Source organism: Lepidochelys kempii, chromosome 2 (assembly GCF_965140285.1).
Source record: "Lepidochelys kempii isolate rLepKem1 chromosome 2, rLepKem1.hap1, whole genome shotgun sequence".
Classification (NCBI taxonomy): domain Eukaryota; kingdom Metazoa; phylum Chordata; order Testudines; family Cheloniidae; genus Lepidochelys; species Lepidochelys kempii.
The window spans coordinates 96,582,412-96,598,799 of NC_136381.1; the positions used below are offsets into that span (position 1 = coordinate 96,582,412).

At 42.1% G+C, this 16,388-nt stretch overlaps 1 protein-coding gene across 1 annotated transcript in view; it reads left to right on the forward strand.

Moving 5' to 3' along the window:
• CCDC102B (coiled-coil domain containing 102B) overlaps window positions 1–16,388 on the forward strand; it is a 315,880-nt gene that overhangs the window by 191,715 nt on the left and 107,777 nt on the right. The window contains exon 6 of the mRNA XM_073329434.1: window positions 14,110–14,280. Coding sequence (XP_073185535.1) covers window positions 14,110–14,280 — 171 coding nt within the window. The remainder of the gene's footprint in view (window positions 1–14,109; window positions 14,281–16,388) is intronic.

Sequence of the window (16,388 nt, forward strand, 5' to 3'; positions counted from 1 at the left end):
TGCATGCAAGGGTGGTATCGTTTCTAACGGGAATCTGTCTTGGTTATAACAGTAAAAATAATTGATTCTACGTGTCGTGAAAAGCTTATTCTGTAAGTTATTCTTTCCCTAATAGCACCTCAGAGGTAGGGCCATATCATTTTAGTTTGCCTGGGACTCTCTGGACCTAGTAAAGGATTTCATAAACTGGTGAGAATTTATAACACCAGTTCAAACTGATCAGTTTTTCTCCTCACAAGACAAGCAATATATACTAGATTAAATATATCCAAAAAGTTAGTCATATTTTGTATTATTAAATCTCACATATATGTTGCACTTACTTTTCCACCTCATGTACATTATTTGCGGAGGTAATATTAGAAAAGTAAATCAATATGAGTTTGCACAAAAGGTAGTTTCATGTGCCATGCAGCAGCTAAAGGAAAGGAGAGCAAACAGCCTAACAAGGAGTATGCTGAAGTGCTTAATAGCTATCTTAGGCCTGGTCTACACTACGAGTTTATGTCGGATTTAGCAGCATTAAATCGAATTAAGCCTGCACCCATCCACACAAGAAAGCCATTTTTTCAACATAAAGGGCTCTTAAAACCGATTTCTGTACTCCTCCTCAACTAGGGGATTAGCGCTGAAGTCGACATCACCGTTTTGAATTAGGGTTAGTGTGGACGCAGTTCGAAGGTATTGGCCTCCGGGAGCTATCCCACAGTGCACTGTTGTGACTGCTCTGGACAGCACTCTGAAGGCGAATGCACTGGCTAGGTGTACAGGAAAAGCCCCAGGAACTTTTGAATGTCATTTCCTGTTTGGCCAGGCAAGCTCATCAGCAGAGGTGACCATGCAGAGCTCATCAGCAGAGGTAACCATGAAGTCCCAGAATCGAAAAAGAGCTCCAGCATGGACCGAACGGGAGGTACTGGATCTGATCGCTGTATGGGGAGGGGAATCCATGCTATCAGAACTACGTTCCAAAAGGCAAAATGCCAAAACATTTTAAAAAAATCTCAGAGGGACAGAGGCTACATCAGGGACGCAACACAGTGCTGTGTGAAACTTAAGGAGCTCAGACAAGCGTACCAGAAAACCAAAGAATCAAACGGATGCTCCGGGACAGAGTCCCAGACATGCCACTTCTATGCTGAGCTGCATGCAATTCTGGGGGGGGTTGGGGTGGGGCGCCACCACTACCCCACCCCTGTCCGTGGACTCCGATGATGGGGTACTCTCTGCCATGCCTGAGGATTTTGCAGATGGGGAAGATGAGGAGGACGACGATGAGCATGGGGAGAGCACACAGCACACCGTTCTCCCCAACAGCCAGGATCTTTTTATCACACTGACTGAAATACCCTCCCAACCCAACGAAGCTGGAGAAGGGACCTCTGGTGAGTGTACCTTTTTAAATATAATACATGTTATAAAAGCAAGCATTTTTTTAATGATTAAGTAGCCCTGAGGACTTGGGATGAATTCATGGCCAGTACTGCTACTGGAAAAGTCTGTTAATGTGTCTGGGGATGGCGTGGAAATCCTCCAGTATCTCCATGAAGCTCTCCTGGAGGTACTCTAAAAGCCTTTGCAGAAGATTTCTGGGGAGAGCAGCCTTATTCTGTCCTCCATGGTAGGACACTTTACCACACCATGCTAGTAGCAAGTAATCTGGTATCATTGCATGAGAAAGCGTGGCAGCATATGGTCCTGGTGTTTTCTGGCATTGAAGCAACATCCGTTCTTTATCTTTCTGTGTTATCCTCAGGAGAGTGATATCGTTCATGGTAACCTGGTTGAAATAGGGGAATTTAATTAAGAGAATATTCAGAGGTGCCCATTGCTACTGGGCTGTTTGCCTGTGGCTGAAAAGAAATCCTCCCTGCAGTTAGCCACGTGGGGGGCACTGGCGCTGAGCTATTCGTGTTTGGCTAGCAGGAATCTTCCCTGATACCAGCCAGGTGGTGGGGGAGAGGAAAAGCGATCATCCCAGAGAATTGGATGGGGGGAGGGGGTTAGTTTGGTTTCTGCTGCTGCACGTTAACAGGAAAACCGCAGCACTAAATGGCCAACTCAACGGGCTTTGCTTGGTATGGGAAAGGAGGGCGCTGCTGTTATGAAGGTTGCAGAAACCGAAAGTTTTGCTTACCATGGCTGCCTGCAAGCTGAATTCTGTTGCCTGGCACTGCGTGTGTGATCTCTAACACCAAAGCCGCAGGCACTCAATATAAGATGCAAAATGCAACCTTGTACCAAAATCACATGTGCTATGTAATGTGAATAGTATTGTTTACCGTGAAAGAGTATAGCCATTGTTCTGTAAAATGTATTTTTTTAAATACTTCACTCCCTTTTTTTCCTCCAGCAGCTGCAAATGTTTCAAGCCTCCCTCCTCCGTCCCAAAGGCTATCTCAGATAAGGCGGCGAAAAAAATGCACGTGCGATGAAATGTTCTCTGAGCTCATGCAGTCATCCGGCACTAACAGAGCTGTGTGGAGGGACCCAATAGCAGAGTACAGGACAGTGGCCGATGAATGTGAGGAGAGGTGGTGGCAGGAAGATCAGAGGAGGCATGAGGCAACGCTGGGGTTACTGCAGGATCAAATGGACGTGATTCAGCGTCTGGTGGAGGTTCATGAACAGCAGCCGCTGCAGCTCCTGCTTAACCACCCTCCCTCCTTCCCAAGTTCCATTGCCTTCTCACCCAGACACCCAAGAACGCAGAGGGGGGAGGCTCCAGGCACCCAACTACTCCACCCCAGTGGACAGCCCAAGCAACAGAAGGCTGTCATTCAACAAGTTTTAAAGTGGCCTTTTCCTTCCCTCCTACCCTCCTCCCCAACCCCACCTGGGCTACCTTGTGAGTTATCTCCCTATTTTTGTAATCAATTAATAAAGAATAATGTTTTTTAAAAGATAGTGACTTTATTTCTTTGCAAGCAAGTTGTGATCAAAGGCGGGAGGGCGGGTGGCTTATAGGGAATTAGAGTCAACCAAAGGGTGGGGGGGTTCATCAAGGAGAAACAAACAAAAGTGTCACACAGTACCCTGGGCAGTCATGAAACTGGTTTTCAAAGCTTCTCTGATGCGCACCGCGCCCTTCTGTGCTCTTCTAACCGCCCTGTTGTCTGGCTGTGCGTATTCAGTGGCCAGGCGATTTGCATCAACCTTCCACCCCACCATAAACGTCCCCCCCTTACTCTCACAGAGATTGTGGAGCACACAGCAAGCTGCAATAACAATGGGAATATTGGTTTTGCTGAGGTCTGAGCGAGTCAGTAAACTGCACCAGCGACCCTTTAAATGTCCAAATGCATACTCTACCACCATTCTGCACTTGCTCAGCCTATAGTTGAACAGCTCCTTACTACTGTCCAGGGTGCCTGTGTACGGCTTCAGGAGCCAGGGCATTAAGGGGTAGACTGGGTCCCCAAGGATAATTATAGGCATTTCAACATCCCCAACAGTTATTTTCTGGTCTGGGAAGTAAATCCCTTCCGGCAGCCCATTTAAACAGACCAGAGTTTCTGAAGACGTGAGCGTCATGAACCTTTCCCAACCATCCCACGTTGATGTTGGTGAAACGGCCCTTGTGATCTACCAGTGCTTGCAGCACCAATGAAAAGTACCCCTTGTGGTTTATGTACTGGCTGCCCTGGTGGTCCGGACCCAAGATAGGGATATGCATTCCATCTATAGCCCCACCACAGTTAGGGAATCCCATTGCAGCAAAGCTATCTAGTATGACCTGCATATTTCCCAGAGTCACTACCTTTGATAGAAACAGCTCAATGATTGCACTGGTTACTTGCATCACAGCAACCCCCCAGAGTAGATTTGCCCACTCCAAATTGATTACCAACTGATTGGTAGCTGTCTGGCATTGCAAGCTTCCACAGGGCTGTTGCCACTCGCTTGTGAACTGTGAGGGCTGCTCTCATCTTGGTATTCTTGTGCTTCAGGGCAGGGGAAAGCAAGTCACAAAGTTCCATGAAAGTGTCCTTACACATGCGAAAGTTTTGGAGCCACTGGGAATCATCCAGACCTGCAACACTATGTGGTCCCACCAGTCTGTGCTTGTTTCCCCGGCCCAGAATTGGTGTTCCAGGGCATGAGCCTTCCCCATTAACACCATGATCTCCAAATTGCGGGGGAACGCAGTTTTAGAGAAAAGGGTGTTCATGTCCTCATCACCGCGCTTCCGTTACTTCCTTGCCTAGTTTTTCAGGTGCTGGTTCTACATAAACTGCACAATAATGCGCGAGGTGTTTACAATGGTCATAACTGCTGCGGTGAGCTGAACGGGTTCCATGCTTGCTGTGCTATGGAGTCTGCTCCTGCTCAGGCAATCCAGGGAAAAGGCAGGAAAATGATTGTTTGCCGTTGCTCTGACGGAGGGAGGGGCAACCAACAACATGTCTTACAGGGTTGGCTCACAGGGAATTAAAATCAACAAAGGGGGTGGCTTTGCGAGAAACAGAATGGCCCCCTCAAGGATAGAACTCAAAACTGGGTTTAGCAGGCCATTGATTTCATGGAGGGAGGGGGAGAAAATGAATACAAAACAAATCTGGTCTATTTCTTGTTTTGATCCACTTCATCTGTCTTTATACATCTTGCTGGCAGCAGACTGTGCAGTACGACCACTAGCCGTCGTCATCTCCTGGGTGCTCGGCAGAAGACAGTGCAGTATGACTGCTGGCCATCGTCATCTCCTGGCTGCTCATTAAAAGACGGTGCAGTAGGACTGCCAGTAGCACTGAGTCGCCATGAGACGAAACTTAAAAGAGTAATGACCTGGCTGAGTCACTCCCATGTTTCCCCAGGCGCCCCGACCTCATCAAGCTCGGTTAAAAGAGCACCCTGGAATACGTCGATGACAGCTACTAGTCATACTGCACTGTCTGCTGCCAAAAGGCAATAAGCTGCTGCTGTGTAGCAGTGCAGTACCGCGTCTGCCAGCACTCAGGAGACATACGGTGACAGTTAGCTGAGCAGGCTCCATACTTGCCATGTTATGGCGTCCGCACGGGTAACCCAGGAAAAAAGGCACGAAATGATTGCCTGCCGTTGCTTTCACGGAGGGAGGGAGGAAAGGGGGGCCTGACGATATGTACCCAGAACCACCCGCAACAATGTTTTAGCCCCATAAGGCATTGGGATTTCTACCCAGAATTCAAATGGGCAGCATGGAGTGTGGGAACTGTGGGATAGCTACCCACAGTGCAACACTCCAGAAGTCGACGGTTGCCTCGGTACTGTGGACGCACTCCGCCGACTACCTGCACTTAGTGCATTTGTGTGGGGACACACACAATCGACTGTATAAAAATGCTTTCTACAAAACCGACTTCTATAAATTTGACCTAATTTCATAGTGTAGACAAGGCCTTACAATAGTCTCTGGAAATATAACATTACTTCTATATTTATAGTTTGCGAGGGTGGGAGGGAAGTCACAAGGCTGTTCAGAAAGTAACACAATAAAGATTACCTAGATATCTTAATGTTTTATTCAAATAAGTAGGATCTGATGAAGTTTACCTTAAGGTACACAAGGGAATAGGTATAGTAGTACAGGAATCACAGTAGTTAATTTTATTCATGGGGCAGTCAGGAAGGTCTCAGAACACTTTTACAGGCAAACGTTATTGTATCTTTTTGAAGATGTACAGAAATTAGAAGTGTTTGTACAGTCTACACAAAAGGATACAAATGGAGGTATACTTCCTAAGGGGTTTTTAGGACCTGAGGGAGCCATTTATGGAAGTGAGGTAAAACAAATTCTAGTCTTAAAGCATTTCTGTTCATAAATGGTAGAAATATGCTGAAAACCAGATCTCTGCTTATTTTAGATTTCCTGGTATAATGTTCTCCTTGGGGCATTAGAAAAGATGATGAAAAATGTAAACACAAATACTGGGCTAATCTGCTATGTTCAGGTCTCTGCACATTCTGAATGCACAACCCTAAATAAAACTGATAGAGAATTACAAACAATAGCATTTACCTTCAGTGTCTGATAAATTGCTAAGATAACTAATAAAACTGTCATTTTGAAATTATTTAGATTCTAGGGGAAAGTTGAGGTGAGGCATGTGTGAATGCATACAGTTGGTTTCATCAAGACAAAACAAAATCCAATACATCTTTCTTTGATATGATATCTAGCTTAGAGTAGATAAAGGAAATGGAGTGGGGTTTCAACAAGTCACTGTCACTGGGGAAATTAGAGCGATATAAATGAGATTTTACTAGTACACATGTATACAGAATTGGATTAAATTGGATTAAAAGTGCATAGATTATGATGGTTAAATATCAAGTGGGAAGAAGTGTTGATGTGCTGCTTGAATTCTTCTGGGTCCCATACTAAGTGGTGCTGATGGTGGTTGTGGCTGTTTTTAAATTTATTATTATTGACCAGTTGGGGGATGAAGTAGAGAGTGTTCTAATGAAGTGATAGGAAATACTGTGAAAGCTAGTTTTAAAGATACAATGTGATATTAGTAAAATAAAGTGGGCAAAAAGGGTATCTTATAAATGTAGAGTGTTTTACATGGGAATGAATGATGACGTATATACACTGTTATTTAAGAATACCGTTAAGGTAATACCACCCAAGAAGGGGAGAATATGAGAAAGACAAAGAATATAGTGGGTTGCTTTACCAGGAATACCATATGTAAAACAAGCAGAGTAATTATTTCTCTCTAGTCATAACGGGTTAAGCCTGAGATGGAACAATATGTTCAGTTTTTTGCACCAGGGTTTAGGCAAATTTAAGTGAGTTCAAACTATTCCTGATTTTTCCAAGAGAACTGGGCATGTTCCTTGGGGTAGAGAAATATGGCAGAGGGAAGGCCATGATATAATTGACTGTTCCTTCTAAAGGGAATTTTCTTATGTCCTGATTTTTTTGCCACTTGCAGCAAAACACACTGTCAAGGTTCCTTCCCCACTCTGAACTCTAGGATACAGATGAGGGGACCTGCATGAGAAACCCCCTAAGCTTATTTTTACTAGCTTAGGTTAAAACTTCCCCAAGGTACAAACTATTTTTCCTTTTGTCCCTGGACTTTTTTTGCTGCCACCACCAAGCATCTAACAAATATAACCAGGAAAGAGCCCACTTGGAAACGTCTTTTCCCCCAAAATCCCCCCAAGCCCTACATCACCTTTCCTGGGGAAGGCTTGATAAAAATCTTCACCAATTTGCATCGGTGAACATAGACCCAAACCCTTGGATCTTAAGAACAATGAAAAAGCAATCAGGTTCGTAAAAGAAGAATTTTAATTGAAGAAAAAATAAAAGAATCACCTCTGTAAAATCAGGATGGTAAATACTTTACAGGGTAATCAGATTCAAAACATAGAGAATCCCTCAAGGCAAAACCTTAAGTTACAAAAATACTCAAAAACAGGAATATACATTCCATTCACCACAACTTATTTGATCAGCCATTTAAACAAAACAGAATCTAACACATATCTAACTAGATTGCATATTAACCCTTTACAGGAGTTCTAACCTGCATTCCTGCTCTGGTCCCGGCAAAAGAAAAAAAAAAACACAGGCAGAGAGAACCCTTTGTTCCCCCCAACCCCCAGCTTTGAAAGTACCTTGTCTCCTCATTGGTCATTTTGGTCAGGTGACAGCGAGGTTATCTTTAGCTTCTCAACCCTTTACAGGTGAAAGGGTTTTTTTTCCTCTGGCCAGGAGGGATTTAAAGGTGGTTAGCCTTCCCTTTATATTTATGACACACACATTTTGCCTTTTTGCTTAGTGTGTGAATTTGTTAAATGCTGTGCTCTCTGTGTATTCTACTATTCTTTGCTGGGATGACAGCTTCAATAAGATTAGGGTGAACTTGGAGATGGTACCCAATTTATTCCACTTCTTTCTTTAAAACATCATGTACTCTTGTTGTGCATTTTCCTGCTCGGTGCTTCTTTTTGAACCATGGTTGATGTCTTCAACTAACTTTCAGATAAATAGATTTGCTTATAGTGTCCACACCTATTGTACTTTAATCAACTTGTTTCCATGTCAGAATAACTTTTCTTGCCCAAGTCCCCTGTTGAACCCAGCTGAAGTGTAACAAGGCTATCAGTATGGTGTAATCAAGCCAGACCCAGTTATAGAAGTGTAGTTCTTCTATAGCCATTGTCATACCATGTATTATTATTTGTGTGCAAACCAGATTCTCTTTGAAAAATAGCCCAATCATATTGATTATAACTGTAGATTATTATAACTGTAGATGGAGTGCCTATAATTATAATGGGGTAGAGGTTGCTCAAAAGACTTTTTTTTAAAAAAGCTCCCAAACTCCAGCAATTATTTCTCAGGTAACCTTTTGGCAGATTTATTCAACCTCTGCTCATGCCTTTTTCCTTTCTTTCTGTTTCCATTGTTACTACTACAAAGCTGTAGTTGGCTGTTTTGATGCTGACTTTATTCATGCCCAGTTCCAACTTCTAAAGTTAGGTGCTTTTATTTTCAAAAATCACAATTTCTTGTGCATGAATAAACCTTGTGCTCACCACATCAGTCTTGTGAAAGTAATACAGTGCATTTATTAAAGAGCCAGATTTAAGTTACCCCAGTGTAAAGCTGGAGTAACCTCACAACTGTTATAGAGGTCAGAATTTGGTCCAAAGTTAGTCAGAATGGAAAGGGGCAAAAAGAGAATAAATTATAATAATAAAAAAGTTATTTACCACAATTATCTGCTGGTAGAGGAGGGGACAACTGTAATGAAGCCAAAAGAATGCTGCCCTCCTACCATCCTCTCCACTGGAGCTATGTCTGTAAAATTTCTGAAATCTGATTGATATGGTGATATTGTATTATAAAAAACTGCCATGTCATGAATGTATATATGTATGTGGATCCACCCCTATACTAATAAACCCAGAAAAAGATACGAACCACAGAGATACAAGAGAAGGTGCTTAGGCCTCAATGACCCTATTCAGGTGAGCTGCCCTTAGAAAACCAATTTAGCTGACTCCTCGGAAAGGTGGGAGGAATGTAGGAGTAGTGGAAACTTGCCAGGAACAGAACGAGACCAGTGACCAGGAGGGGTTTAAACCAAGGAACATATAGGAATAGGGGACCCAGACAGGTAGATGCAGCATGGGGCAGGAGAAAGAAAGAAAGTTCACAGAAACTGGGTAAGAAGCTCCAGGAGGAAGAGGTCACATGCCATCTAGCAGCCTTATGGGGCAGGAGTTTCTAATAGCTTTTCAGAGCCAGGTGGGCCCCAGGATTCTGGACAACCCAAGGGACTTAGACCTCAGCCAAGGAATGCCTTGAAACAGTGAGGGAGGGACATGCCTTTAGTATTTATTGTTTTGTATGATTTGTACACTCGTGCATGGTATGATTAAACATAAAGGTGTTAGAATCTGTGTATGAGTGTGTGTTAACTGCTTCACAACTGCTTTTTGCCCCGAGAAAGCTGAACTATAAACCAGAAGCTTCACACCTTCTGGGTAGAGACAGCTATGTTCAAGTAACTGGAATATATAGGGGGTCAGTGCTGGTGGTAGGGCTTATTGCAGGTGGGCTGAGGAGCCCCATTTCTGAGGAGGGGTATCAGACTGAGAGTCAGGGCCCAGGAAATATGCCAGAGAGGCTAAGTAAGGAACCAGCTTGCTGAGGCTTTAGAAGCGTCACACAAATGAGGAGATACAATGCATAGCAATCCTAGTGGGTGGGCAAGAGTGAGCACTTGCTAGGGTCTCTCATACACCCTCTCTGGGGTGGAGAAGCTTTGTCTGGACCATCCAGGGAAAGAAAACCCTTCTCCCGTTTAAGGATTGCCCCACCCACCTTTTTTTAGTGGATGTTAGAAATAATCCAGTATGGATACAAATTCCACTTCCACTCCATGACAACTACCTGTTCCCCATCTCTTTTTCTCAGAGGCCCCTCTCATAAAAAGGGGGTAAGATACTATCACAGCCAATAAAACATCTTTCCCTTTGGCCTCTTTACAACACCAACTGTTCCCCAAATGCCTGGTGGACAGCATGCCTTAGACACAAGTGAAATACTTGCCTATGTGTAGCTGGCTGCTTCAGGATTGCAGTGGAAAATGTGGGAAAAGAACCTGTTTAGGCAAGAGTACATTCATTCTCAGCCACTCCGTTGGGAAGTGTTGGCTTTCTGAGATTGGTGCTTGGATCATCCAATCTATCTTGTGACTATTTAAGATCTTATAACATTCAAAGTCTACTAAAATATACTGATACTTGTTCTGCTTTTGCACAGTGGACTATCTCAACTGGTCAGTATCCTCAAGTCACTTTGTGTTTGTCTACAGAACAAGATTGATGGTTTTAAATCACTATAGCTGATACCTCAGTTATACCATTTTAGCCAGTGAGAATTACGTTTTCACATTTTTGGGGAGGGAAATGGAAAAATAAAGGTTTTGAGAGCAATGGAAAGAAAGTAGCTTCTTAAAAGCATTATCTGACATTGCTTTGTATTTTTTAACATTCAGGGTTCATTGGAAGAAGTTTAGTGAACAAAACAACAAGAACCTTTATTTGATCATTACCTCCTTATATTGCATTCTAGTCACTAGCTGTTTGGCCTTTTATCTACAGCTCAGACTTTGGATGGCTTCCAGTTACATCTGCACACAAAGTTAGAAACCAGTGGTTTTAGATATCTGAGGTAAAAATGAAGGCAACTGTGTAAAACACCAAACAGAAACAGCAGCTGATTGTACATGCCACTAAAGGACTCCTAGAAATCAACTGTAACATTCATGCCCTGAGAACAGACATATTTTGTGGGGCTCTAGGAAAGCAATAATACTAGTCACCAACCTCAGAAATGGTATATTTTAATCAAGAATATGACATAGCTGATCTTGGAGTCCTGCTGTCTGTGTGAGTGGATTCCCGTACTTAAAAAAGATGCCTTTTCATCTCTGGCACCACAACGAGTCTGAATAAGGATAGGCTAACCTGGCACCTACTTGCTAGCATCCCCACAAACCCACGTGTCTCTCCTTGGTGGCCACCACCTCTAACAGAAGCTGGGAGCCTGCGGAGCCCTGCACTATTACCATGGGCATTACAAGCGCAGGCTGCATAATCCTGCCGTATTTGCAGAGCCACAAGAGGAGCTGTGGGGAACGTGAGGATGCCTTGGAGGCTAGAGTGCTGTGGAAAGAAACAATTCAGGGTTGTTGGTGGCATTCACAGAGCAACTAGAGATGATGGAGCACCAGTTCGGGGCCTAAGAAACAACCATGGACTGGTGGGATCATATTGTCATGCAGGCTTGGGATGAAGAGCAGTGGGTGCAGAACTTTCAGATGTGCAAGGCCACATTCCTGGATCTACATGCCGAACTTGCCCTAGCCCTCCAGCACAGGGACATCAAAATCAGAGCCGCATTGACAGAATAAAATTCTATTTTTTGGACCAAAATAATCTTTAACATGAACCAGGCAATTTGAAAAAAAAAGATTTAAAACTTAATACATTAAAGGAACAGAACTCATGAAGGGGAAAGAACAGTCATTTCCATTTCAGGTATATGTACACCAATTGTGGCTTTTGATGGGCTTTAAAAGGTGTCAGAGGGAAAAGGCTGAATTCACAATAATGGACAGCTGAATTCACAATAATGAGTAGGGCGGTCAGTATGGGGCAATGTGGGACAGCTGCTGGAGGACAGTAATGGATGACATAAGTAATGCAGTGTCTACACATTCACTGCATTGACCTAAGTATATCAACCATGACTCTACACCACTCATGAAGCTGGTGTTATTAAATCTGCACAGCGAGGCACTTATGTCAGCAAGAGCCAAATTAAGTGAAGACACATCCACAGCTAGGTTGATGTAAGCTGCCATGTGTCCACCTAACTGTGTAGTGTAGACCAGGCCTTACTCTTACAGGAATAAACTGGGAACCAGGGAGGCAGGAGAGTATAATAGTTGAAGCAGATGCTTAGGGCTTGTGGACTTTTTTAAAAAAACTATAAATGCTAATTACATTGAAATATTCATAGGACTTCTGATTTTCTGTTTTTACCAATAAACACCAATATAGCACCCCCAATAAGATAAGTTTAAAAAGAAAGAAAAAAAAGAAATGGGCATTTATCCAATAAATGCCAGAAAAACACAGAAAGTGCTTACTTGTATCTAAGGGCTTGTCTATAGGGAACATTAATGAAAACCATGAGGTTATGATTTCTGAAGTACACTAATGTGTTGCACATTAATTGGTCCATGTAGACCCTGCTAGTGTGCACCAAAGGTTACCTGGTGCATAAGAACATAAGAATGGCCATACTGGGTCAGACCAAAGGTCCATCAAGCCCAGCATCCTGTCGTCTGACAGTGGCCAATGGCAGGTGCCCCAAAGGGAATGAACAGACAGGTTATCATCAAGTGTTCCATGCCTTGTCACCCAATACCAGCTTCTGGCAAACGGAGGCTAGGGACACCATTCCTGCCCATCTTGGCTAATAGCCATTGATCGACCTGTCTTCCATGAATCTATTTAGCTCCCTTTTGAATCCCGTTATAGTATTGGCCTTCACAACACCCTCTGGCAAGGAGTTCCAGAGGTTGGCAGTGCATTGCTTGAAAAAAATACTTTCTTCTGTTTGTTTTAAACCTGCTACCTGTTAATTTCATTTGGTGGCCCCTTGTTCTTGTATTATGAGAAGGAGTAAATAACACTTCCTTATTTACTTTCTCTGTACCACTCATGATTTTATAGACCTCTATCATATCCCCCCTTAGTGGCCTCTTTTTCTTTTAATGTAGTACTGTTTGAGACAGTACTACATTAAAACACACTAGGGAACGTTATCAAAAGATTACTTATTACAGTATATATGAGTGTAATGAGCAATTTATACAATATACATTACTCATTACAATGTATATGAAGAGAAAGCCCTCAAAAGCCCCGATTAACCTCAAAAATGAAATTAATAAACACCAAAAAACCAGAAGCTCTAAATGTTCAGTATAGATGATCAAATCAAAGACACTCAGATAGATGCCAGCTAGTGTCCTGAGTTTCAGTTGATGTTTCAAATTTCTTCACAATTTACTTAGGCTGCAATGTACTTCTACTTAAATTATAAGGTGTCCAGGGTAGGGACTGTCTTTCTTTTGTGTTTGTATTGTGCCTAGCACAATGGGGCTGGGGACTTCAGACACTACCACAATACAAATTAGTAAAAATAACAATAATCTCTTTATAATCAAGTTTCTTATTCCAAACAAGGTAGCTCTTATACTCACTGCTACTTTCAAATGTAAAACATTTTGTCTTGACTACACAAACTTTTTATTTCTAGTTGCATCTCTCTGCTATCACTTTCGTTTTCACTCTTAAGATTTTTGACCAAATGATTAATACTTTAGCACAGAGGATAGAGGTTAACTAGTTATGAAAATGTGTATTTAATTTAAGAGTTGGCAAGAGAAAACAGGTATGAACAGATTTATTTTACTTTTTAAAATGTTCCAGAAACAGATTAACTTTATTTTAATATTTGTTTCATCTACCTTGAAATAAGAACTGAAAGGGCTTTGATAAATGGATTGGAAGCTTCACCAGTTTAACTGTAACAACCTCTGTCTTTTGATAAAATGTCATGTAATTTTCCACAGCAATTCTCCTCAGACAGTCACAGACAGCCCTGACATTTCTCACAGCTCTCTACTGAAGGGACTATTTTCTTCCTCAGTGGCAGCATGTTACAGTTGCAATGCTGTGATAAAAAACCCTGGGCCAGATTCTCAGCTGGTGTATATTTTTATAGCTCCATTGGTGTCAGTGGTGATATAAAGACAATTTACACCATCTGAAGATCTGCCCTCCCTATAGTTTTTGTGAAGTGATGTGAATAGGTCCTACACTTTAAGTTCACCTGAAAATGCAGAATTGTTCTTGTTAAAATAAATATTAACTGGAATATACTTAACCAGTTTTTTTGATAAGCAAGACTTTCAACAGCCAACGCAGGCTCCCTGATAGAAAACTTCCTTTAAGAAGATTTCTAAGCTGTTTCAGTCCCCAGATGTGTTTCAGTATCTGAATGGTATTGTTTTTATTTAAAAGGAGCTCATTGATCTGCAGCATGCACACCACAAGCTAAACAAGCAGTTTCATGATAAAGTGGCGGAACTGATGCATGCAAACAAGAGAGTGGAACAACACGAGGCTGAGGTTAAGAAGCTGAGAAGTCGTGTGGAAGACCTAAAAAGAGGGCAAAACCAGGCAGAGGATAAGGTATTGAAACTTTTAATTTGTTAAAAGAATCTGATCTGTCACTTCCAGTTTATTCACATATTCAAGGGTATACTGTAAATGCATTTATATATTCATAGATTCATAGATATTTAGGTCAGAAGGGACCATTATGATCATCTAGTCTGACCTCATGCACAAAGCAGGCCACAGAATTTCACCCACCACTCCTGCAAAAAACCTCTCACCTATGTTGAGGAGTTATGTGTTTATTTATGCTTCTAGGACTGCAATCTTTGACATTAGACATGGAATTTGACTTCTTTAGTCCCTTTATCCATTGTCCTGCCAATATAAGATTATTTCTGAAGATTTTATATGTCTCTATAAATCTAATAACCCCCCAATTTATCTTTCTACTGAATATGCCAATTAGGATGTTATTAGACAATTTGGACAAAATGTGTGTGTGTGTGTAATATATACATATAAAAGGAGTTCATCGACTAATTTTTCAACATTCCTATGAGTACAGATTATTTTAAATCACAACAGCACAAAATTCTGCTGCTTTTGCCCAACACCTTCTATTGGGTACAAAACCCAGGTTAATCCTTTTCATTATCAATTACCCTTAAACATCTTAGACTACTTTAGATTCAAGATCATTGCTGATGGTTAATTGTATGCTTGCTGCAAAATATCCATTTCAGGGGCTGTTATTTAGACTTGTTTCATCCTCTCCCTCCCATCCCAAAAAAACTTCAACCATCACCACATGTGCTTTCCTCCTTGCCCTGATTACCTTTCAGTTTTAAAAAAAAAATCTAACCACTTTTTCATTCTGAAAATAACTTGGCTTCAAGATTTTTTTCCCCACTAGCCTGGAAAAGGGGATCCCTTACCTGAGAAAAGTGATGATTACAATTGGTTTATGGTACAGAGGTATCTTGCACTGCTGAAGTGACATAATTTCCCTGCTCACGTTGGGTACATTGATGCTGAAATAAAAGACCCGCAGCATGGCTGGGTCATGGCTGACCTGGGTCAGCTGACTTGGCCTCATGGAACTTGGGCTGCAGGCTATACAATTGCAATGTAGGTGTTTGGACTTGGGAGAGACCCTGGGCTGTAAGACTCTGCAAGTGGGGAGGGTCTTAGAGCCTGGGCTCCAGCCTGAGCCTGAATGTCGACACTGCAATTTTTAGACCAGCGGCCTGAGCCCTGTGAGTTTGAGTTAGCTGACCCAAGCTCTGAGATTCCCTGTTGCGGTTTTTTTATCATAGTGTAGATGTGCCTATTCTCCCTGAATGTTTTGTGATGGAGAAAAATGAATCTTCAGCCACCATTTGAAGCTCATTAAGCAGGAAAGAAAGTCTTCCTTTTGCACCCATGTGATATAGTGATACTGCCTGAAGGCCGGTTCCTCACACTTAGTAGTGGAATTTCCTATTTCTTCCATGTAGTAGCCTTTCTAGATAATCCTAGCCATATATATAGAGAGAGGACCTGTATTTTCAGAAGTGACTAGTGATTTGGGTGAATCAATTTTTAGATGCTCAGCTTGAGACACCTAGAAAGAATCAATTTGATGGTAATTGAAAATGAGGAAATAATACCTTTGGCATAGCAAGTGCCACGCAAGTGTATATAAGATTCCCCAGTTCACAGCTTTGTGCACAGTCAGGATGGTGGCTGGCCAGATTTTGATACAATATTTGATAATCCAACTTTTTTTGTTAAGATATGTATTCTATGCCCAGTTGTCTTTCAATCTTGCTGTTATTAGTCAGGATCGTAGGATAAGTACTATGTCCATTAACAGGTGTCTGCAGAATTGGACTCTTAGTTTATTACTTTGCTTTTGATCGTTGCAGACACCCAATACAGTAAGGCACCTCTCATGCCCTTAAGTTAGAAGAGTTACTTTTGCATTAGTGGCTGCAGCCCACCGATCCAGTCTCTGTTTGATTTCAGAGCCAATCATTGACAGACTAGGAGAGGGGGAAGTGAGGAAAAACAAAGCTGGTAAAATGACGAGTCCAAGAAAATATCTTTATAAATAAAATAAATCCTGTTGGGGACTGGATGTTTAGGAATTTGGTAGTAGCACATGAAAACTTTCACTCATGATCTGTCGATACTAGGAA